Source organism: Bactrocera tryoni, chromosome 1 (genome assembly GCF_016617805.1).
Source record: "Bactrocera tryoni isolate S06 chromosome 1, CSIRO_BtryS06_freeze2, whole genome shotgun sequence".
Classification (NCBI taxonomy): domain Eukaryota; kingdom Metazoa; phylum Arthropoda; class Insecta; order Diptera; family Tephritidae; genus Bactrocera; species Bactrocera tryoni.
In genome coordinates, this window is record NC_052499.1 from 9,685,903 (window position 1) to 9,711,825 (window position 25,923).

Genomic DNA, 25,923 nt, shown 5'->3' on the forward strand with positions numbered 1-25,923 from the left:
TAAAATTGCTTTAAAGTCATAGCTTTGCGGCTTTATATTGAAACACATTATTAGAAATCTAGAAAAAACTTTTCCATTTCGGAATAATATACAATATAACTTCCATACAAACTGAATGATCACAATCAAGTTAATGCATGGAGTCTTTTGTATTTGTAATGGATATTATAGCTTCTGTGCACAAGGCTGAGGTTAACGGTTTCTCTTGTTTTTGTTGTTTTTTGTATACCAGTGCAACATGTTGCACGGGAATAATATATTAGCTTAATGATGTTTTGCTCTTCTGCGTGACTTGATTGCATATGTAAATAGAAATGAAAATTAATGATTTTAGGAAATTATGCATACCGAAAATTAATTTAAAATTGTTAATTAATCGGAATTATTGATGAATAATCTATCAGTAAGCGCCACATGTAGTCACAGTTTTCTTAACTGATAAATAAAAAAATATACGCCCACGTTTGCTGCGATGTGTGATCCTTTATTTAATTATTAAATTTAAATTTAATTTTCCACTTGTTGCCCGTTGTTAAACAAACGACCCACACATGCGATGGTTCACTGCATGCACCAACATTGCTGCTCTCTCAACAATAAATAACTTTTTTCTGAATTTAAGAATGTATGTATGCATGTATGTATGTATGTTCGTATGGATGTAAATTTGTTCGCTGTGCACTTTGAGTGAAGCTTAATTAATTATTTCTGTAATATTCGCAATTTTACAAGTTCGCTATATTTATTTTATTGTTTTTATGTACTTATTCCTTTGTTACTAATTGCATTAATCGATTTACAAGCAATTTCCATTGACCAACAATGACAGTGGTCAGAGCGTGCAGCCTCCAAGCGGGCAGTTTAACAGTAAAATTAAACAAAAATATTTCTGAAAATCAGGACTAAAGACTTTTAACAATTTTAGCACAAGGTGCTTTCCAAAATAAGCAAGACCTTTTGAATTTTTTCGACTGATGCATTAGCATCTGCTACCTTTATCGATTGTCCGGTGAGAATTTCATGACATTTCATATATTGAAAGTGAAGTTATTGCGTTTTAAGTGGTAGTATGATTGTGTTATCGGTGCGAAAATGAGCTTCGAACAAAGAGCCAACATTAAATTTTGTTTTAAAATTGGTAAAACTTTTACCGAAACATTTCAGTAGATGAAACAAGTTTATGGCGATGATTGCCTATCCCGAGAAGAAGTGGTTTCAACGTTTTCAAAGTGGTCGTGTGGACATAAATGACGATCAACATGTGGGCCAATCAAAATCCGTGATCACCGCAAATTCCATCGAAACTGTGTGTGAATTCATCACAAAACAGCCGAAATCATCATAGCAATTCATGGAAATGGAATTGAACATCTCCAAAACATCGATTTATCGCATTTTTACCGAACATTTTGGTTTACGAAAGGTGTGTGCACGGTTTGTTCCGCACAAATTGACTGACGACCAAAAATTGCTCAGAATCCCACATTCGAAGGACATCTTGTGACCGATTATTTGACCAAAAATCACATTTTAACCATTAACCACTCCCCGCATTCACCTGATATGGCACCGTGTGACTTTTTTTCTTTTCGGAAAAATGCATTTGCCCACGAAAGGAAAGCGTTATGCAGACGTAGAGGCCATTCAAAAGGCTGGCACGGCCAACGAGCTAAAACACTCGTTCGACATGCTTTTCGACCGTGCAAAAAGCTGTATTGAAGCAGAAAGAGACTATTTTGAATAAAATTTGATTTTACCGAAAAAAACAATTTGTTCTGTTTTTTTTTTTAAGTTTTGTTTACTTTGGAACGCACCTTGTAGATCTACTAGATCTTCACTCGGATCGAGTGCGATAAGTTAAGAAACAGACCCTTAAAGCTCATCTAGTAAATATACTATATACAAGTATTTTATTATTTTTCTGCTCATAAATATACTTAATAAGAATATACTTTTAACTATATATTTTTTCGATTATCCCACCTTTATAATACCTTCTGGATTATTTACAAATTATGTCCACTCAAAGAAAGCACGAAATTGAATTCTCCATTAAAATTCAAAATTTATGAAATTCTGCATTGTTCTGCAAATTTATGAAATTCAATTGTTCATTGAAATTGTCACGCACTGTTAAACCAAAGTTAATTAAAGCTTGTAGACATTGTAATGAAAGAGTCATCGATGTTTGCCATTTAACTACATGCAAGCATCTGTATCCTTTATAGAGGGTCATCCATTTCGAGGTTTCCTACTTTTTTAAGGGAGAAACACAGAAACTTTTAAATTTAATGGAGAATGTTTACTATCATTCGAAAGAACATTTTTTGGCATTTATTTTTTTAAAATTATCTCTTTCAAATGTCGGCTGCAGCTACATCTCAGATGATCCATCCGTTGAGTTCAATTTTCGATGACTTGCTCCAGCATTTCGACTGGTAACTGGCGAATGTCACGCGTGATGTTTGAAGGTCCGAATCGAAGTGGGATTGTCCGCACGATCTTGGTAGCCAATCGAGCGGCCCAATACGTGAAGTTATCTGGTTACCGAACTGTTCTTTCAGTAAATCTATAGATGGATGTGCGATATATGGGTAGTGGCGCCGTCTTGTTGAAACCAAATGTCGCCGAGATCAATTTTAGACATCAAATAGCCTGTTATAATTACGCGATAACGGTCGCCCTTGAGGGTTACGTTCTTATCGGCATCATTTTTGAAGAAATATGAACCGTTGGTTCCAAAGGCTCACAAATCACACTAAACCGTTGTTGTTTTCTGAATAAAATGGCAGCTCTTGAAACTTTTGAGGTTTCTCTTCGTCCCAAATGCGGAAATTTTGCTTGTTTACATACACAATGAGCCAGAAATAGGCCTCATGGCCGAACAAAATTTGGCTCGAAAACGTCGAATCTTCTTGGAACTTTTGAAGAGCCCATAAAGCGAATCGATGTTGCTTGGTAAGGTCGAGCGGTTTCAGTTCTTGCACAAGCTGTATTTTGTACACTTTCGGGTTAAGATCTCGACTTAAAATGCGCCAAGTTGTTCCATACATCAGTCCAAGTTGCTGCTAACGGCGATGAAAAAACGCTCATAAACAAGAACAACATGATCTGTCAAAAAAATTTTATTTGAAAAAGTACCTCTACATGGATCACCCGTTTCAATTATCATTAATGAAATCCAAATTATTTGATTTCATTGTAAATACTTAATATTCAGATGTTAACATTGATTTCTTATATGGTTTTAATGAATTAAAAAACAACGTAATATTTATAAAGCGACAAAAAGAACTTTATATAAATAGACTATAATATTCAATAAAAACATGTGAATAATTTAATTATTCAAATGTAAAATATATGCACATGCAAAAACGCCTACATTAGGTGGAATATTTCAAAAGAACATAATCGGTATCAGTGTTTGATATGCGAGATGTTTTCAATATACATAAATCTATATATTTATACGAGTTCGCGGAAAAACAAACGTATAAAGTGCCATAACAAAGCCATAACATTAATTTGTAGCAACAAATTACGTTAAAGAGAGGTAGCTGTGGTTCAAAAATCTTTAAAAGCCCTTATAAGTTTAATGTATAGGACAAATTTTTTCCACACTTCTTACGGTAGTGTGAAAATAGGTGAAATCGGAATTAAAGTGTGCTCTACCCCACAATCTGCGCCAACTACCGTGGGATAATCCTCCTCAACATCGCGAGTGTATTGTGTGGAAGATTAAAGTCCACCGTCAATCAATTGATTGGACCTTATCAGTGTGGCTTTGGACCTGGAAAATCAACAATCGACCAGATATTCACGATACGCCAAATCTTGGAAAAGACTCGTGAAAAGAGGACCGATACAACTTAACTCGTGAAAAGAGGACCGATATCCCCGCAAAACTAATACGGCTGTGTAAAATGATGTTGAACAATACCAAAAACTCTGTCAGAAACGGGAAGGACATATCCGAGCCGTTTGATAGCAAAAGAAGTTTCAAACAAGGCGACTCCCTATCGTGCGACTTCTTAAATCTACCGCTGGAGAAAACTATTCGAGCTGTAGAGCTTAATCGAGCAAGTACAATCTTTGCCGATAATATTGATATCATTGCCCTCAACACCGGCGCCGTTAGTTCTACTTTCTACAGACTGGATAAGAAAGCGAAACAAATGGGTCTGGTAGTGAACGAGGGCAAGACGAAATATCTCCTGTCATCAAACAAACAGTCGTCGTACTCACGACTTGGCTTCCACGTCACTGTTGATAGTCATAATTTCGAAGTCGTAGATAATTTCGTTTATATTGGAACCAGTATTGACATCAACAACAATACCGGCCTCGAAATTCAACGCAGAATAACTCTTGCCCACATATGCTACTTCGGGAACAATTGAAAAGTAAAGACCTCTGTCGATGAACACAGACCAAATCTACAAGTCACTCATTATTCCCGTCCTGCCGTCCTGCTGTATGCTGCAAAAGCAAGGACGATGACAGCAACTGATGATTCGACGCTACGAGTTTTCGAGAGAAAGGTTCTGCGAAATATTTGCAGTGTTTTGCGCATTGGCAACGCCAAATACCGCAGTCAATGGAACGATAAGCTGTACGAGTTATACGACGATGTTGATATAATTTGGCGAATTAAGACACAGTGGCTACAGTGGCTACACTGGCTAGATCTCGTCGTCCAAATGGATGAAAACACTCCAGCTTTGAAAATACTCGACGCAGTATCTGCCGGGGAAAGCGGAGAAAGACCTCCACTCCGTTGGTAAGACCAGGTTGAGAAGGACCTGGTTACACTTGGAATCTCCAATTGGCGCCAAACAGCGAAAAGGAAGAACGACTGACGCGCTGTTATAAATAAACTCGACTATAACCGCGTAAGCGTTGTCAATGTCAGTTAAGAAGAAGAAGCGTATAAAATGTTACACCCTTTTTCTTTTCTTGCTTATTTGACAAATTACCTCCATATAAGTTTGCTCTTCCTATTATTCGAGCGAACACTTCAATATCCAAAAAGCTGCCATACAAACTGACCGTTCAATGTCAAGTCCTTGTAACGTTAACGTTTTGTTTTTCTTGTTAAGTACAAAGTTAAGGTAAAATTTGTTTTTGCAGATGAAATGCATCTTGTCTGTAGTTTCAAGTGCGCAAAAGTGGTGATAATGAGTATTCTAACTAAAGTGATTATTTAGTTAGCACTTAAAATGATAAAATGGCACGAAGCAAACACTCTCTACACAATTTTGCATTAATTTGAGATAAGAAAAATTTTAAACTGTGCTCGAACACAAGCAAAGAGTAAGAAGTTTAACTCAGAATTAGATCACATATGTAGACTCAATTCACATTCTTGTAAATGTTGCCAATAAACTAGTTTAACGCCAATGAGGCGTTGTTATAACAATTCCCCCACTACTTTAACTAAGCACGCAAATTATCTTTCAATTTGGTTTAATGAGCTTGCAGCTGACGAAGCTTAGACTTCACTTCACAGCCTATCATATTGAAACCTCTCCACAAGTAAACTTGACTTACCTGCTATAAAATCAAAAGAAACGTTCAGCAGCGCGTCAACTATGTTTTGTATTTGAGAAGGTCTGAAACGAGTTAAAGGATAATGTACATTTGGTGTAAGTGCTGGTATAAGTTAGCGGTATAATTAATTGCAAGCCTCAAATTAAATAAGCCAAGACAAATATTTTCACAAAATTTCATTTAGTTTTGCGATCAACACGCCACTTATGCTGATTACTTCATTAACAACAAGTTGTGCTGATTGACAGATAACCACGCATATAGAGCAGAGGCGACTTTAGCACATAACGGATTTTAGTCACAGCGGCGACATTGCTTTACCAACACACCCACGCATTATATGGCAAGATTTAGCTCACCTGTGAAATTTGCACGCATTCAGTTCGTATAATGTTTATGTATGTGTATATATAAGGCTGATATATATACACACACAACTACGCAAACAAGCAATTATAACGGTAAACATTCATGCTGGTACAAAACGTTTTAGGCGATCTATTAGAGAATTACTAAATGGCTGAGGGCAAAAATCATAATTTGGCAAACAACAGCAAGAACAACCTTTGAATGGTTGTGCCAATAACCTAACGGCACATAGCAATTTTATTTGATGAATTTTTCGTTTAATTTGCCGTTCCAATAAACCACAATCACACTGGCTGCTATACGAGTGAGCGTGCTAATATACATACAAGTATATATGTACAGTTATTGCCAGCATTTAAATACTAATTAATTGGAATTAATTATTTGCATTTTTGTGTAAATAATAAAACGATACAAAAATGAAAACGTTTTCGCTATTAATTTGCATAAAACTGTTGTATGAATTATTCAACGCGCTCACACACACACACACACACGGAAATGTGTGTTGATTATGCGGGCGCTTACGCCCACTTAGCTGCTTACACAGTAACAAACACTACTAAACACGTTTATACATGAATACAATACAATTTACACTCAATACGCTATTTATAACGGTATATGCCGGCTAATAGCTCTCGTGGGTTATGGTCACGTCCGTGTGTTTGCTCTTCGTCAGTCAAGGTTTCAACGGTACTCAGTGTTTAAGATGCTAGGCATTTCTATGCGCTCAATTATACATTATATACGCTGGGGCGTATGAGTAACATGAACGCGATTTGATTGCATATTCATTCATGCCGAAATGTATTGCTACTGGAATGCAATTAAATACATACAAACAAACTATGGTTATGTGGTGTTCGCAAGTGTTAAACCACGCGTTCATCGCACGTTTGGCACAGCCGTAATTAACACATTATTATAAACTATGCTTGTGTGCGTGCAGCTGCATAAGGGCGGCATAATTGTGTGTATTAATTGGCAAACGTATCCAAAATAAACCGAAGCCGTGAATTTGGTAAATAGCGAAATTGTAATTAGTGACATATTATACCATTATACCTGACAGTTAAAAAACAAATTTAAAAAAAAAATAAATAAAAATAAATAAATAGAAAAAAAATAAAAAATAAAAAAACAAAAAAAAAAAAAATTAAAAAATAAATAAAAAAATAAAAAATAAAAAAAAAATAAAAAAACTTAAAAAATAAAAAATAAAAAAAATAAAATAAAAAAATAAATAAATAATAATAAATAAAAAAATAAATAAAAAAATTAATAAAGTTTACTTCTCGCGAACATAGAATTTGGAACTTCGAAAGATAAGAGAGGAGAGTGTGAGAGGGAAATGGAAGACAGAGAGAAAAAATGAGCGAGAGAATTTATGCTGGAAAACTTGCTTCGCTTAAGGGGTTTTCTTTTTTCAATAATTTTTTTCTCATATAAAAAATGAAATATTTTATTAGAATTTTTCATTATTACAAACATACACTATTCACAAAGAAATTCTGAAATTTTTGGAAAAAAAAATTTCAAACTCGGCCATTTTTACGCCTTTTCTGGTGATCCTTCGGAAAAAATATGCGCCGCGTTGGCAGGATAACTCATTACAGGATCAGCTAAAGTGAAAAAATACGCGTTTTAGTTAAAACTTTAACTTAGAAATTGGACGAAGGAAAAAAATTAGAATCCGATTTTTGGCAGACATTTTTACAAAAAAATTAAAATTTTAGTGAAAATTTCCCAACATTTTTTTTTTCAAATAGTTGTAATCGAAAAAAATCCTTCAACCAAGTCTTTAAGAATTGTATCTCAAAGACCTGCGTAAAATTTCGTGAAGATGGGTTGAGTAGTTCTCGAGAAATCTTGTAAACCGACTTCAAAACCGCAGTTTCGAGAAAAACGGGTTTAAAGAAGTTGGCATAACTACCCTCGAGCGCACAAGTTCTGAAGGCTGTATTTCCGAAACTATTACTCGAATCAACTTGAAAATTTAGAAAAATATTTTAGAGGTGTAGACAGCTGTTACTTGATTTGTACTCAGTTTGGTAAGAGACTTACTCTGAAACAACGTTTGTAAATCTTGCAAACTTATTACCGAACTAATGGTTCGGTTTGCGTGACGCATCAAATATTCGGTCGATATAGGCCTCTAACAGAGTCGGTAATTGGAGCAATCATGGATCGATAACACACCATGTTTACTCCACTGTTTAACGCGTGGAGCAGAATATCGTAGTAGACCTGAATAAGTCCAACCGAATGTCGCGCACAATAATTGGATATGTGGTTACCCACTATATGGAAAATTTTGGAGAAGTATTTTGATTTACGAGCTCATAAAATTCAACTCGTGCAATAATTGAAACATTGAACGATCATCAAGCGCGTCGCACGTTCGGTCAATGAGCCCTAAACGAGATGGTCACCGAGCCTGACAATCACAAGAAAATTTTTTACAGCGATGAAGCTCACTCTTGATTGAGTGCATATGTCAATAAACAAAATTATTGCATTTGAAGTGATTATAATCCACATGCCATGGTTGTGACGCTGTTACTCATCATCCCAAAGTCACTCTTTGGTGTGTTCTATGGGCAGAGCAGGTGGTCATAATGTTAAAATCGATGGACAGCGCTATCTAACCGATATAATGATTAGGAAATTCGTGCCTAAATTGAAGTATGTTGATGTGAATCGACATTGATTCCAACAAAACGACGCTACATGCCATACAGCCAAGGAGATAATCAATTTAATGAAGGAAGCTTTTGGTGAGCGCATTGCCTCGCGTCGTTACCCTGTGGCGTGGCCTCGAAGATCGTGCGATTTAACATCGCTAGACAATTATTTTTGCGGGAAGATTAACAAAGTGTCAATGTCAAGAGAATATTCGACGTGTTATCGCTGACGTATGACTTAATGACCTCTCAGCTGGAATTTATTCGAACTAGCCGCGGCGGTCCCTTGGCCAAAATCTTTTTTAAAAAATAGTGGCAACCATTATCTTTGTAATAAAGCTAAATTTTTTATCATAACATTAAATAATACGCGTTTTGTTTCCTCCTGAAAACTACATGTCTAAAAAAACACCTATTACATATATGTATGTATATCTACATTACTATTCGCGCGATAATACAATCCAATGGCACACTTTGCGTTTATATACCGACATACACTGCGGGGTGGCAACATACTATATATACCTATGTAATTATATGTGTCACTGTACTACTATGAGAATACCGAAAGTTTTTAATTACAATTTCGGTCACGTCAAGCGCGTGTTCTCACCATGACGATTACATTTAAATTTCACAGCCGAACTTGTGTGTTTATAATTAATTTAATCGATTTGTTTGGCTTACTAATTGGATGGCTAGCAGTAAATTTATCTAAATATGCCACAAGAGTGACCCTGTGTCAAATTGATTTAATTTTCAAATGGAAATTGTCAAACCAAACCAAAAAAAAACAAAACGAAAGCTTCGGCTGCACCGCAGCTATAATACACTTTATATGTGATTTTTTATGGCATAAAAGGGAAAAACAGATCTTTATTTTGACTTTGATCGGCCTGTTTTAATATCAGCTGATGATCCGATTGGAACAACACTTATGTTCGGAGATTGCAGCCATGCGTTCCAAAGTAAACAGGACTTAAAAAAAAAAAAGAGAACAACAAGTTGTTTCGGCAAAATCAATTTATTTCATTCAAAATAGGCCCAGCGAGAATAATGCATTTTATTCGCATCTGGTGAATTCGAGAGCCATTGTGTGGTCGTAATGAAGTTCGGAACGTTGTTTTTCAGCCATTCTTGATTCACTCGCGCTTTGTGAGACGGAGCTGAGTCTTGTTGAAACGTCCATGGTTTGCGACTGAGATGTTTGTTTGCCCACGGCTTCAAAGCAGCCTCCAGAAAACTTTCCCAATGATATGTCGCATTTACTTTGACGCAAGGCTCGATGAAAACATCTGCGGTGACAGCGGCCCAAACCATTATTTTTGGCGGATGCTGCCTCCTGGTGTCCAAATGATGACTTAGATTCTCGTATGAACGGTCGGTCAAGTAAACCCTATCGTTTTGAGAGTTTACGAATTGCTCAATTAGAAAAATTTTTTGTCAGAAAACACAATGTTCGGAATTTGACTGCTTTCGACCAAGCGAAGCAACTGCTTTGCTCTCTCAAGTCTTACTTGTTGCTGCTTCGGTGTGAGATCATGGGCCTTTTGGAACTTGTAGGGCTTGAGCTTGAGCTCATTTTTCAATATGCGTCGGTTGCTGAGGTCGGATATTTTCAGTTCTTTAGCCATTTAATTGGCACTTCGTCGTGAATTTCGCTCAAGTCGCTTCTTCACTTTCCGAACCATCTCACGTGACGTTGCAGTCTTTTGATGACCACCTGCATGGCGTTTTGCGATGCTACCAGTATCATTGTAACGAGTGATGGTGCGATAAACAAAAACTTTATTCACATTAAGGTGTTTGAGCTCACGAACAATTGCTGGCTGTGATTTTCCAGCTAAATATAAAGCAATCACACTATTGCGTTTGAATTCCATCGCTGATCACTTTTTCTGCGTTCACTTTTGGCAAAACGCTTTTGTACACTTGTGAACAATACTCCGAACTGTCATTCAGCAAATTTATAAACAGCTGATTCCAGTGCGACAGCTACACGAACGGTCTGATGTTGGTTACACTTCGATTGCCGGACCCTGTACATATGTACGTAGCTGCTGTAAGCAAACTGGTTGAAGGTCATATTTGGCACAGTGCTACCAACTTAGCAAAATGCATTCTGTTAGTATTGAATACTCTAACATTTTATAATACAGTAAATTATTTCACACCATAATTACAATTTCCAGGTGCTTCTTTGCCCCAATGTAATAACGTTTTTGAGTGAATCAATTGAATTTAATATTGTATGTGTTTGTAGCAACCAAAGAAGAGTTAAAATTTTTTATTTTTTGAAACTGACGAGGCTCATAGCGACCTTGCATGCATCATACGTTTTTGCTTCACAAAATGTAGAATGAATTAAAATAGCGTTATATAGAAATATAAATTTGGTTAAAAAATCCAGTAGTTAAATATCAGCCAATGAGGAAACTTTAACTTTTTGCAGCAAAATTAAATTTGCTTTCAATATTTGAGCGACCTAACCCTTAGGTGATTTACAATCCCATTATGCGCTTTGTTAAAAACTCGCGAAAAGTGTGATAAAAACTTTATACGCCCGCCGCTTTTAATTGGCCAATAAATAATTTGCAATCCAGCAGACAGGCAGTAATTTCACAAACTTTGCGCGACTCGCCTACTTTTTCCTAATATGTAACTGCGTCAGGTTTTTTTGTCATTATATATATTTGTACATACATATTTTTTTTAATACATATATTCACACCTCGTTTTGTATGTGTAACAAAATAATAACAATAATAAGACCACGATAGCGCTCAACTGCTCCGAAGCCACAGCCTTTTGTCCAACATTTTTTATGTTTTTCGCATTGATGATATTTCAATTTTAGCGCGTTGGCAGCAATGCGAATGTAAATGCAGTGGAAACATTGTTTATTGCGTGTGGCAATTGTGTAAATAAACCAACTGTAATAATTGCCTTAACGAATCAAATGCAATCAAAAACGAAAGTGTAAAAAATTCCAATTGAAATATTATCCTTTTCACGAGCAAAAGTAAACTTATGTATATTTGATATTGTTAAGCGCTGTTCAATACTGTAACTTTTTATAATACATTTATTTTTTTTAACATGCAATATTTAGGTTAGGTTATACTGACCTACTGGTTCTTAGCAAAGCCAGATGGAGATGCAGTTTAATTTGAGCTGAAGCATGCGTCATACAAACGGATAGGAGGATGGAGCCAAATGTAGAAGTTCACGAAAGTGAAGAAAGCTCTCTGATCCTCATTCACTTGGGAATGGCCAGAAATGATTATTTTACATATGGCTCAAGCAGTTCACGACTTCTGGTCTAAGACCAAGTGTCCTCTAGGTAGCCACAAAACAACCTTTTGAAGTCAGGCTAAAATGAGATGGCGAAACATCCCCTACCTAGAGTTGAGCGCTAGGTTTGGGAAACCGCCATGTAAGAAACACCACCAAAGAAAGGACAAAATAGCTTCGGTTGAGAGATTCCCACATTTGATGACGACGTGTTAAGGATCACTCATTATTCCCATTATTCCCGTCCTGCTATATGGAGCAAAGGCATGGACGATGACAACATCTGATGAGTCGGCACTTATCAAGAGAAAAGTTCTGCGGAGGATTTATGGTCCTTTGCAAATCCGCAGTCGATGGAACGAAGAGCTGTATAATATACATAAATGACGACATTGACATAATTCAGCGAATTAAGAGACAGAGGCAACGCTGGCGTGGTCATGTCGTCCGAATGGATGCAAACACTCCAGCTCTGAGAGTGTTCGACGCAAAGCAGAGGAAGAGGAAGACCTCCACTCTGTTGGAGAGATCAGGTGGAGAAGGACCTGGCTGCACTTCGAACTCTTCTGTCATAAGAAATGACTGACACAAAGCAAAGCAAAATTTCTATGTGAATCGGCTATCGTGCACTTTCTTCGTGTATCGTCATTACTTATGCCCATCCGGCTCGCATCTGACGCCAGTGCCTGAGCTGTCAAGAGGCCGACAACCGACCGCCAGTCTCTTCGATCCTGCATGTACTTAAAGTAATTTATCTCGCTCTGATTCGTTTATTAGACCTTTCGCAAATTTCATTTAGTGATATCCGCATTTCCTGTACTTTTTCGCTTCGCGGAATTCCTTCCGCTTTCCGGCAGCCGCTACATCCACGGTCACCCTGTTTATAAAAGAATTCTCCGACGTAATGCGACGTAATATTATAGCCTCAATTGCGTTTATATTGGTCTTATTTATGCGTTTCTTACATTGTTAGCTACCCCTTTTCTGACCGCAAGGACTTTCTCCTGGAAGATATTGCACTATTCCGGAAACGTGAAGGGTCGCCTGAGATCCAGCTCCAAGCGGTAGATTCCGGCTCCCACTCCATTAGCCATTTCAATGTTATAAGTTCTGCTGATGAGTCCCATGCTCCCCCTATATTGAATTATAGACGAGCCAGAATTTCCCGGTATTGTTCAATTAGGACTCCGCATCAAGGAGCACTATAGAAATCAACTCACTCGAGGGGAGCTGATGTAGAAAATAAGTTGGGTCGGAAGCACAATAGATAGCCACAACTCAAGAGAATTGCATAACGCTAAGAAACGTCCAACCGAATGTTCAGTTTGTATATCAGTTGTGCGCTATATTGGTCCAATACCAATATACATATATGCAACTTCTAGGTGAGAAAAGGGCGTGTGTAAAGTATCATATTGACATCTCTAAAACTCTTTATATAGTTAATACATATGTATATACAGATAAGGTAGACAGATGAACATGACTAAATCGACCCAACTTATCACGCGGATTATTTATATATGTGACCTGGTCTACGAAAAGGTGGCTTAGGCGCGAAAACTAGTTTTCTCGGAAAAGCTGTTAAAAATAATCGTCAGTTTCTCGTTATCTCATTAATTGTTCTCCTTTTTTTGACACCTAAACCCCCCTTTCGTAGACCAGGTCACATATAATATATTTTTCAAATGATCTCTCACATTTCCATCAGGGTATTACAAACTTCGTGACAAACTTATTACACCCTGTTCAGGTTATAAACACGTGTTTAACAATAATTTCGCGTCCCACTCCACAAATGTTTACAAATCACTTTTGAACCATAAATTGATAACTTAACATACTTTATAGGTGCTTATACATACATACATACATATGTGGTAGAATTAATGATGCGAATGATTGACATAAGGAAGAGACGTAAGTAGTATAATGGGCGTCGAAATGATGAAGCGTTGAACATTAAGACATTGAATGACGTAGTTAAAAAGTTGGCGAATGTGGGCATATGCCCAGAGATTTGAACAAAGTTTTAACCGGCAAGCGCAGCTGGTGATGACAGTCAACTCTGAAATCAGTGCCGACTGAAATTAGCTGCAATGAACTGGAAAAATCGTTCAACATTTATTGCTGTGATGCGCCCAAAGTGGCGCTATAAAGTCGAGCGCATAAAAGTAGACCATGAACCTATGGTACATAATACATATTAGTATACAGACAATACATGCACTCGCACATACTTTTGTACATACAAATTTTACTGTTATTCGCGCTACAAGTCACGTGAGGGCTGCCGGCAGAAAAAAAAACACATTTGCACAGCTGTTCATTCCCCAAGCACTCATTTGCAAAGTGAGCATCAAAAAAGCGTTTAAATTAAACCGCAATTAGACGCTTAGCGACACTCCACATGCACTCACTTCATTCGTTCAGCGACCCCAAAGTGTTCTACATAGAGAAACTAAAATTTCGAAAAAATGACAAAAAACAAAAACTGAACAAAAAACAAACCTTCAACATTGCAATGACCTCTTTATTAAATTCACACTATCAAATTTTCAGCAAATAATTTTTGTTGACATACAAACTAAACTAACACGAGTAGATAGGCAAAACGCCGAAGAGACAGCACAATCGAATGATTTAATGTCAAACTCAATTTTATAATTGCCCATGTGAAATGTTCGTTGTTGTTGTTAAAAAAAAATTTGAAAACGAACGCAGAATGAAAACAATAAACAGGCGGTACAAACACGACGAGCGAAAAAAACAAGTTCAGCTGGTATTCCCCTAACGATGAGCAAACAAATGGCTAAACAACTGACAATTTTATCGCAAAAATCACACTGAAATGCGAGAAACAACATATTTAGTGTTGAAATGGGATTTTAATGATGGTACTAAGCAGTAGCAACAACAAAACAAATATATTGCATAGTTAAGTAAAAAACGAGCGGAAAGCAAACAAACGTTGGAATTAATTAAATTACCAAAGTGCTAAAAAAAACACCAAAATTAAATAACGGAAATAAGGAGCCTAAAAACATAGCACGCACGGAGGCATAAACAACTAAGTAATAGCCTTTAATACTCTATCAATTGGTTTTTCATTTTAAGGGGTTATACCATGTTCAGACCGAAAATTTAAAAGATTAGATTATATTTAATCATTTCATAACCCAACAGTGTTCTCACCTCCGTTAGAAAGATCAAAAACCAGCTGTTATTGTCATTCAAGAATTCACATCGCTTAATATTTATCAAAAGAAAAGATTGTCATATAGTATTTTGAAATAAAAAGACGGCTTTTTTTAATATTTTCCATATAATAGGAATAATAGATGCATTTTTTCATTTGTTAAGTCGATTTTCATATGAAATTAGATTCATTGCCTTAAAAAAAAATTTGTTTGTTTACATTTTTTTCCCTTTGTAGCGTCTAAATCAGCTGTGATTTCAGTGCTGACAGATTTCCAGTGCTGACAAGTAGATTGCGCAAAATCAGGGTCGCACAGAGAGATTTAGCGTGGATCAGTTTCAAATCAATCAAATGAAGTGATTTGGAACTGTCATTTTTGTATGGCGAAATCTTGATAAATTTTTAAGATTAGTGGGATAATCCATTCAACAGCCGAAATCGTGTGATTAAGCGTCGGTCTGAACATGGTATTACATGGGTTTACGGGTTTGAAAAAGTTTATTTTTTTTATTGTCCTATTAAGTTTTACAACATCTCTAGAATATTGTCCTAAATTTTCAAGTTGATCCGAATAATAGTTTTGGAGATACAGCCTTGAGAACTTGTGCGCTCGAGGTTAGCCAAGCTAAGTGCGCCGTCTTTAAACGCGCTTTTCACGAAACTTTGTTTTTGAAGTTGGTTGGCAAGATTTCTTGAGAACTACTCAACCGATCTTCATGAAATTTTACACAGGTCTTTGAGATATAAATCTTAAAACTTGGATGAAGGATTTTTTTTTCGATTACTACTATTTGAAAAAAAAAAGTGTCGCGAAATTTCCATTTTTATGTAACAATGTTTGCCAAAAATCCAATTTTCAGTATTTTTTCTTCGTTCAAGTTCTATGTTAATGTTTTAACTAAAACACGCATTTTTTCACTTTAGATGATCCTGTTAGGAGTTATCCAGCCAAAGTGGGCGTAATATTTTTTTGAGGGATCACCGGAAATGGCGTCGCAATGGCCGAGTTTAAAATATATATTTCCAAAAATTTTTGAATTTCTTTGTTAATAGCGTCCATCATGAACATCACGTTCAATATTGACTTCAAAAACTTGAAACGAGTCTGGTTTATTGCTAAAGACTAATAACCTCAAATAACCCCACAAGAAGTAGTCTTACTGGTGCTAAATCACACCTTCTTGGAGACCATTGAATGTCACAGTTTCGTAAAATAATCGAATGTACAAACTTTTCTCACAATAATTAGGTTTTTGCATAGGCTGTGTGGCACATAGCCCCGTCTCGTGGGAACAAGATGTTGTCAAGTACAAATTCTTCCATTTACGGCCATAAAACGTTCGTTATCATCGTTCTATATAGCTGTCGATTGACAGTAACGGAGTCACTAGCTTCATTTCGAAAAAAGTACAGACCGACAAATTGTGGTCTTTAGCAACACTTGCCTCAACGGCAGCAATATTTTTATCAATTCAAGCGGTCGAAATAAATAACAAATACACAAAATGGTGGCATTTTTAAAAGCAGAGTTTTAGTCTACATTTTGGTCGGTTTTGATCTGCCAAAATCAGATTTTTGATGAGATGGTAGAATATACAGAAAAATTTTGGTATTGATCGGATCGTTTACTCCAAGTAATCACGCAAGCAAATTCGAAAAATGTTGTTTCGAGAAAAACGAATTTAAAGCTAAACTGATGGAGCTGATAGAACTGTGCGACTTTATTTTCGAACACTGTAGCTGAACAACTATTTGAGTTATCGATTTAAAATTTCAGTTTGTTATTTTTAGTGTTTTAACCTAATAAAATATGAAAAAAATCGATTTTTTCAAATTTTACACTGGTTCTTGCATTAAATTTCTTTAGAGCATGCTTTCTGTAGTGTTGAAACACTTGAAAAAATATTTAATTTCATTTTAATTTAACACGCGCACAAATGAGAAGAGCAAATAAACAAGCGATGTCTGGTAGTAAGCCAGTGCTGAAATAATATTTGTGTAAAAAGTGAAAACATCACAGAATGTAAAACGCAGATTTGAATCGGAAAATGGAGCCTTTTTCCATTTTCTGAGAAAACTCATTATAGTAATGGCTGTTTTTCACACTTTCGGAGAATAAAAATTGCAGCAAACATAAGGCCTACCAATGCTTTTCGCTTTCATTCTACTAACAGGTCAATTGATATATAGGTAGATAGCCTTACCAGAATAAAAATCATATGATTTTTAGTTAGCTCTAACCTTCAATAGACGCGTTTGTAAACTTGACTCTAAAGATATCAACTGAACGAGTTCACGAATTGGGTATAAGGAAACTCTGTGCAAAGAGGGTGCCGCGCGAGCACACTTTTGAGCAAAAACAGCGATGTGTTGATTATTTGGAGATGTTCAAACGTAATAAAGCCAAATTTTTACGTCGATATCTTACAATGGATGAAACATGGCTCCATCATTTCACTCCGTATTTCAATCGACAGTCGACCGAGTGGGCTGCACAAGATGAACACGCTCCAGAAAAACGACTGGCAAGGTTACGACGTCTGTACTTTGGCGTGCGCATCGAATAATTTGTACTGATCACCTAGAAAAGGAAAGAACCATCGACAGCGACCATTACATAGCGTTATTGAACCGTTTGAAGAACGAAATCGTCAAGAAACGGTCGCATTTGAAGGAAGTGCTGCTGTTTCATCAAGATAATGCACCGTGTCCCAAGTCAGTGAAAACGATGGCAAAAATACATGGATTGGGCTTCGAATTGTGTCCGCATGCAACGGCTTCTCCAGATCTCACCCGCGGGCACTGTTATCTGTTCTCAGCTCTCAAAAAAATGCTCGCTGGGAAGATATTTTCGTCAAATGAAGATGTAATCGCCGAAACTGAGGCCTATTTTGAGGCAAAAGACAAATCGTACTAGAAAAATTATATCGAAAAGTTGGAGTGTCGTTATTATCAGTGTATTACGAAAGGAGCTGCCTTGAATAAAAAAAAAGTTTTGTCAAAAAAAAACTCTTTTACTATGGTAGCCCAGGAACTTTTCAATTGACCTTTTGGGCGTTTTCGTTTCATAATTCAAAAATTATCAACAATGGTCTAAAGGTCTTAAGATCAACTTTGTGTGAAGAAATATTTCAAATTGCGGATTCTTATTTAACTAAATCAAAGATTATTAATAACTCATTTAGAACTGTTAGAATCAGACAGAGCTTTTAAAAATAAGTATTTCAATCAACTCTATTACTTTTATGCCCTCTACGTAAGTGTGCAGCTCGCTTATCCACCAATAACAGACTTGTCAATATTTTATAGGTTTTCGTAGAAGAAAATTTTCTAGTATTTAACAGCGCTTCCAAATAGGTCTTTTTCATTTATTTTTACTTTGAAAAGAGTGAAATGAAGCGAAATTGTATTTATAGGTTTATTTTCGAGGCTTTAGAAATAACGACGTTTAAAGATTTGAATGAGTCGACATACATATGTATATCGCATTGGTATTAGCAATGACTGAGTTTTTCCAAGTAAATGGTTAAAAAACCACCAACCAAATAGTTTCTCAGTCACAGCTTAGCTTTATTTCAACACTGTACGTTGGCTTCTCTTATTTCTCTACTCACTGAGTAGTCCATTCATGCTGAGACTCACGGTAGATTTCATTAACTTCTTAATTCTTGCATTCATACTTGTATGTATGTATGTACACTTACTCACGGATCGCAAACCACCGCTTTGGGTGACAGCGCGTGCTTGCGAGAGCTGCCATCAGAAACTCAAAAACTGGCGCGGCATACGGAAGTGTAAATATTGAATAGCGCTGATGAACGCGGCAAAAAGTAGCAAACGAAAATATTGTAATTGTGTAAATTGCGATGAATTAAATCGAAAGTGTAAACAAATAAAGAGTGTGAACGTGAAGAGCAAACAGCAAATTTGCAGCAACTGCCAAATTTTGCACTTGATTAAATGAATTTCATAGAAATTTACCAAATTTTATATTGTTTAGTTCGCACGGGTTATGTGTTTCAATTGGCGCTTGGCGATATTGGCGATTATGTCCATAAACAATGAAGCAGGTGTGTAGTGAATGACACTGCCGAAAAGGCAGGCGCCCCCACAAAAAAGGAGAGATAAGTAATAAACATATACAAAAAGAGAATTGTCAAAAATCATGGACGTTCATTGTAAAAACTACGAAAATAAAAGTAACTAGTTTGCTGACACTAACGTCACGAACAAGCTGCTCAATCGACTGAATAAATTATTAAATATCAAGTTGAATCTATTATTAAGCCTCGAAATTTCTACAGCTAAATTTGCTTTCATAGCTTACACAGAACGTGTTATTATTCTCACACCTTGCTATTTCGTGATTTTATTAAAAAATTGAGAAACAACAAATATTAGATTTCAATGATTTGCCAATAACACTATTAATTGACTATTAGTGTCATACTACTATGGACAAAAAACAGTAAGACTTTGTTTATAACGGGGTTTTCAATAGGGACGCTACAAAAGTAGACTGGGACAGGGACAGTAAATGACGCTCCTTTGACATTTCTCTTCAGTAAGATATGCCATTTCATCATGGAATGACATACCATCCAACAAAGAGTTGAAATTATTAAAATTTTCTACCGAAATTCGGAGTTAGAGGCTTGAACTTTAAGAGCGGCACATCCAATTTATGGTCGTCATAATCGTCGTCACAAAGAAGCGCCCGTAGTGTCGAGAATATTGCTGCCGCTAACGCATGAATTGAGGAAGACCCAAATCAGTCTCTCACACGTCGTTCTCAAGCGTTGAGCATCTCTGTGACGTGGAAAAGATCTTGGCCTACATTCTTATAAGATCTAATTGACACAAGAACTGAAGTCGCTTGACCATCAGAATCGTCGTATGTTCATGAATTGGGCCATGCCACAACTTGAAAATGATCCGGATTTTCATCGAAAAATCATCTTCAGCCATGAGACTCATTTCTGGTTGTATGGCTTGGTTATTGATCAGGCAGCAATTCACACGTACTCCATGCGTCACCATTGCATCCGGAAAAAGTTACGATTTGGTGAGGTTTATGGGCCGGCGGCGTCATTGGGCCGTACTTCTTCCGTTATGATCAAGACCGGCGCGTTACGTGGAATAAAAATCAATACCGCTCTATAATAACCGAATATTTGTGGCCGGAATTGGATGATATAGATTTGGACAATATATGATTCCAACAGAACGAACAGGACGAAGCTACAAGCCACACAGCGAATATAACGATCGATTTATTGAAAACTAGGTTTGGTTTGGCCGTTAGACCAATTTCTGTGAGGCTACGTCAAGTCTATGGTCTAGTATCGGCCGATTTATGCTTGAAAACTGTCGAAAATTGGATTTACCAACACCATCAGTGTAGTTTTAAATCCGTTTTTTTTTTTCAAAACTAAATTTGTCAAATTTACTTGAGTGAATACTCGGAGACAAAAGATCCGATCATCATGAAAATGTTTTTGTCTGTTCTTACCAGTCTTTGATCTGAACAAAATTATGATTTCGCTTAGGTTTAATTCAAGGAGCAGAGAGGATTCCCTGCAGCAGTGGTGGACATTTCTTTAACGGCGTCGGAGATCCCGGAGAACCCGACAAATATTTAACTAATTTTCCATACAAAAATATTACTCTGTACTGTTTTAAAATATGAATAAGAAACTTTAAATTATTAAAGCAATATTTTTTTTTTGCTAATGTCTAAAAATCGACTTTATTTGGGCTGTCACACTTGATAGGTGATATCTCTTGCGGTATGATGACCAATATATGATGTACAAAATCAATCAGACAGGCTGAATTGTTAATTTTTGTTATACTGTCGTGCAGTAGGATTAAGTTCCGATTTAAATGATATGCTGTGCATAGAAACAAATTTTCATATGAAAGTCGTTGCTCGTCTGTAATTTTGTTTGCATTTACCTATATTTTATTCACATGTGTATATAGATTTCAATTTGAGCACATTAATCACGCTATTTGAATTTGCCATGGCGCAACGTCATTTAATTATAATGATATAAATCAAATGAAATTGGATTTTGCACAACCGAAAACACGTAACGCGTTATACATACAAACATTGGATATACATATAATATTACGACACCATGGATCGAATTTAATCAGTTGTGGGAAGTGTTAGTCGCCAGTGTTGCCATCGTAACGATGACTTAATAGTTTTACTTCATTTAGTAAACGAAATTTTGGAATTATAAACTCTTTTTATATACATATATAATATACATATGTATATAGTATATAGAAAAAATAGACACTGGCGCTTTTTTGGGAGACAATTTCAAGTTACACTAAAAGATGGCGCAGGAGCATGCGAATCGTCAACGGAGCCCACAACAGCTATGCAGACGGATAGAAAATAGCTAATGAAGTGGAAACCGGGAATTATTGTTTTTAGCAGGATCTCAAGCTACGCTTTAAACTTAAATATAACTAACAATGCAAGAAACACATACTTCGATAACCAAGCGGCAATAATTTTCAATGCATTACATCAGATAATGTCCTTTGAAGCAGGGTAGCAGTAGATGTAGCAGATTGTAACAGAGATTACCAGAATTACTATCCTTCTGACTACCGAACTAGTACAGGAAAGTCGGAAGTCACTAAAAACTATATAAAATGAACTTTCCGGAACGGCTGACAGACGTAATACGGGCGAAATGGAGTGTCTTAAGGACAGGCAGGAAGCGAAATCATGTCTCGAAAAGGCCGCAGAACGATTGTTAGCTTAAAGCTGCTCACAACCTAATCCTGTTGGGCATAAGTAACGACAATACACGAAGAAAGTGCAAAGAAGTACGCATGAGAGAGACGCAGAAACACCACCTATGCATCTGTCCAGCATTATCTACAACTCTTCTAAGATATCTAAGAGCTTCGCAGTTCTAGGAACTAGATGAAGTATCAAGATTAGACATCAAGCCGTTCGTAAAGTTCGCAAAATGTAACCTGTATGACACATAATCAGCACTAATTAAACTGAACCACCATCTGACCTTACTAAGTACCACTGGGTCTACGTATGGCGGGCCGGCCAGTATAACCCAAACTTTATTTAATTTCATACTTGCCAAACCCCAACAGCATCTCCCTAATACTTCGTGACGCTTTAGTATCACTATGTGAGCACGATTCAAAAATGAAGGCCACCAACACTGTTTACAGCGTTTTAAAGCAAAAATAATAATAATAATAAATATGTGGTGGCCAGGGACCACAGCAATGCATATTATGTTTCACGATGGGCCATTTTTAATTGAATTTAATTAATTATGACTAATTAGACAAAAAACATTGTGCTAAATAATAGATTTGACAGCAGAGCATTGTGTTATGACAACACATTTCCATTGTGAATGCAATATGTATGTATGTTTACACAAGTGACAGCTGGTAGGTGCCATCAGAGGCGAGAATTTTACGCCTGTCAGAGAGATATTTAATGTGTCTGTTTGCGCTCATATGAATTTCATAACGGCAATCTATATTTATTTACATTGTAGTAAGGCTTAGTTAATTCGAGCAAAGCCGTATTGTCATTTTAATTAAAACTTGTAAAGCTCGGCAGCTACATTTGTGAGTTAATACATATAAAAATCATTAAATTAAAATAGATTGAGTATTTTCGCTTTTAGAAAGTGTTTTTACTGCGATATGCGAAAAAAACGGATTTTATAAAAAAAAACAATCACTTTGCAACACATTTTTATTGCATTATTAAATGGATTTGTTTTCACTTTTTTTTAGTTGTTTTTTATGAATATATGCGTTTCAATTAAATAATTAACGACCGAACATTAGGCAAAAACCATGAGCTTGAGAGTTTCAATCTGCGTTTGGCAATGAACAAATGCATAGGAAATATACTAGAGGGTGATCCATTTCGAGGTTTCCTACTTTTTTAAAGAAAAAAAAACAGAAACTTCAGATTTAATCGGGGGAATGTTTATTATCATTCGAAAGAACTAAAAATAGAAGCAAAAATGTGTTGAAGATTATCTCTTTCAAATGTTGGCGACGACTACATCCCAGATGATCCATCCGTTGAGTCCAAGTTTCGATGACTCCTTCGAATATTTCAAATGGTAACTGGAAAATGACAAGCGTGATGTTTTGCTCCAAGCGTGAATGTGAATGGAAGCAGTATTATCCACATAGACTTTAAACCTTACATATCCCCACAGGAACGACGTAACGTGGAACACTGGTCTGTTAGTCAAAATCACTGAAATTAAGAAAAAAGGAAACGTCGTTTTTCAACAGGATCCAAAACACACTGCACAAATTGTGAGTCGCTGGCTCCAAAGTGAACGATTTCAACTCATTCAATGGAAGTCCCTAACTTAACCTAGTTTAAGATTTATGGGCTACTGTAAAGAGAATTGTGCAATTGCCGATGGGCGCCAAGCAATATGGAGTAGTTACAAAATGATCGATCTTTTTGGTGGTTTTTAGATCCGGAGACAGCTATGCTCAAATCTAGTACTACAGATAACAATTTTTCGGGCCCCGGCGAAGTCGATGAAACTCAACCAATTTGGGGGTGTTTTATCATGGAGGCTGAATTTACCGATCTTTGTGCCAAAGACACCTTCTTTGCTCATCCTGGCGTTAAAGTCGCCAAGCACAATGTCGACATCGTGGCGGGGGCAGCTTTTATAGATGCGCTCCAAGCGCTCATACATGGCATATTTGGTTACATCGTCCTTCGCTTTGATGCGGATTGTGGCTAGACGTTCATCCACCGAGACGAATGTCAGTACTCGCCAACGGAGTCTCTCTCCCGCCACGATTCCCCCACCGAATTTGCGTTCCTTGATATGGCCGCTGTAGTAAATTCCACAAGGACCTAGTCCTTGTCCCGTCGATCGTATTTCTCGGACGGCGGTGATGTCAGCACCTTACTCCAACTAGGATATCAACCAGCTGCGCAGCGGCACCTTCCCAATTAAGAAACCGGAAATTCCGAACATTGAATCTTAATTCTTAGCGGTTTGCAGGGGTCGCCAACAAAGGTGAGACTCTCATCCGAGGCTGTTTTCTTCTGTTCATTGGTCGTATTTTTAATGTGGCGGGTCCCAAACCCAGCGTAAATCCCTGGGGAGGGGAATGTTTTGCCTTCACATTTTAGCTCGCCTTCGAATGGATGTTTTTTGGCTACACAGAGTATACTTGGTCTAAGACCGGAAGTCGTGAGCTGTTTGACCCATATGTAAAAGAATCGTTTCCAGTCATTCCCAAGTGAATGGGGCTCAGAGAACTTCCCTCACTTTCCTGAACTTCTACACATGGTTCCAACTTCTAATAGAGAAGCATACCGAAGGAAATGGGACCAACTACTAAATAATGTAATTTTAAGCCATTCACTTTTTCGCACAAAACTGTACTTAGTGAGTTGGTTTCAGTTTTGTTGTATTTCTCTTTTTTTTTTTTTTTTGTTGAATAAAGTTTTATTTAAATTATAGTCTCTCACGCCTCGACTACAATAAATCAATCAGCCCGAGTATGCATTTTCGTAATTCTGCAATATTTTCTATTATATCTCAATATGTTGGCAAATATACCTAAAAACATACACGCATGTTGCACGCCTTTCCGAATTTAAATGCACAAAAATGTCCAAACGCACTTATGATTACAATTTCCGCTTATTTCTCTTCCCATCTCACAGGTTTCGGGCAGCAGATGCCGGCGACACAAACGCAAATAATATCACGCGCCAACTGGGGTGCACGTCCGTCAACGCTCGTCGAACACTTTAACGGCCCAGCGCCATATGTCATCATCCATCATTCGTATATGCCCAGCGCCTGTTACACGCGCGCCGATTGCATCAAGGCGATGCGCTCCATGCAGGACTACCATCAGCTGCAGCGTGGCTGGAATGACATTGGCTATAGTTTTGCGATCGGGGGCGATGGCATGATTTATGTTGGACGTGGTTTCAACGTGATTGGCGCGCATGCGCCCAAATACAATGACCGTAGTGTTGGCATCTGCATGATTGGCGATTGGCGTAGTGAGTATGCGAAGCGGTCACACGCATATGATTTATGCGCGTTAGCAAAGCTAAATGAAAAATGTCTATGATTTTTGTTTATAGCTGAGCTGCCACCACCACAAATGCTTGCAGCGGCCAAATCACTGATTGAATTCGGCATGGCCAAGGGTTATATCGATGCCGAATATAAATTACTCGCGCATAGGCAAGTGCGTGACACCGAATGTCCGGGCCAGCGACTGTACGAAGAGATTACGACGTGGCCACATTTTGCACTCAAGCCCCAGGCTACGGAGAATGACATTGCCAAGTAAGCACCAGAAGTAGAGAGCGGGCTCTCTTCACACACAATACCAATTACGTCGATCAATGCTTAGCAACCGTCGGCCGGTTGCACCACCAAAGAGTTCGCTATTAATTATAAATTTTATTTTAAGTAGACAACTGTTGTTCAAAGCATAGCAAATTCACCTAACGGTTTCTCAAACTATTGTATTAAGTCTTAAAGCAAAAATAAAAAATAATATTAGAAAACAACGGAAAGAAGCTCATTTGTAAGTTTATGAAACGTCTCTCATAGCTTCCATAACAAGCCATAGAGATCACCGCGACGGTGGTTAGTCAATTACTTTACGGATTCTGCTGCCTTTATACATATGTATCTACACACTTCTGGGTCTCTGAAGGTGGTTTGTCCAACACCCATTTTAAAATGTAAATATTTTTAGTGAGTTATGCCATATGTGGTTGTACAGACA

At 37.1% G+C, this 25,923-nt stretch overlaps 2 protein-coding genes across 5 annotated transcripts in view; one reads left to right on the plus strand and one right to left on the minus strand.

Moving 5' to 3' along the window:
• Positions 1-25,702, plus strand: part of LOC120766469 (peptidoglycan-recognition protein LB-like) — a 29,829-nt gene extending 4,127 nt beyond the window's left edge. The window contains exons 1-3 of one of the 2 annotated variants that reach the window (XM_040092008.1): positions 18,860-19,175; positions 24,836-25,183; positions 25,268-25,702. In XM_040092008.1, coding sequence (XP_039947942.1) covers positions 19,118-19,175; positions 24,836-25,183; positions 25,268-25,479 — 618 coding nt within the window. In that variant the 5' untranslated portion in view covers positions 18,860-19,117 and the 3' untranslated portion in view covers positions 25,480-25,702. Of the gene's footprint in view, positions 1-18,859; positions 19,176-24,835; positions 25,184-25,267 lie in introns of those variants that run through there. The other variant, XM_040092009.1, reaches the window with a different exon arrangement.
• Positions 1-25,923, minus strand: part of LOC120766465 (trichoplein keratin filament-binding protein) — a 123,027-nt gene that overhangs the window by 51,843 nt on the left and 45,261 nt on the right. For 2 of the 3 annotated variants that reach the window (XM_040092000.1, XM_040092002.1), the window contains exon 2: positions 5,554-5,615. The exons of the other annotated variant lie outside the window; for it this stretch is intronic. The gene's annotated coding sequence lies outside the window, so the exon portion shown is untranslated. The remainder of the gene's footprint in view (positions 1-5,553; positions 5,616-25,923) is intronic. 3 annotated transcript variants of the gene reach the window in all.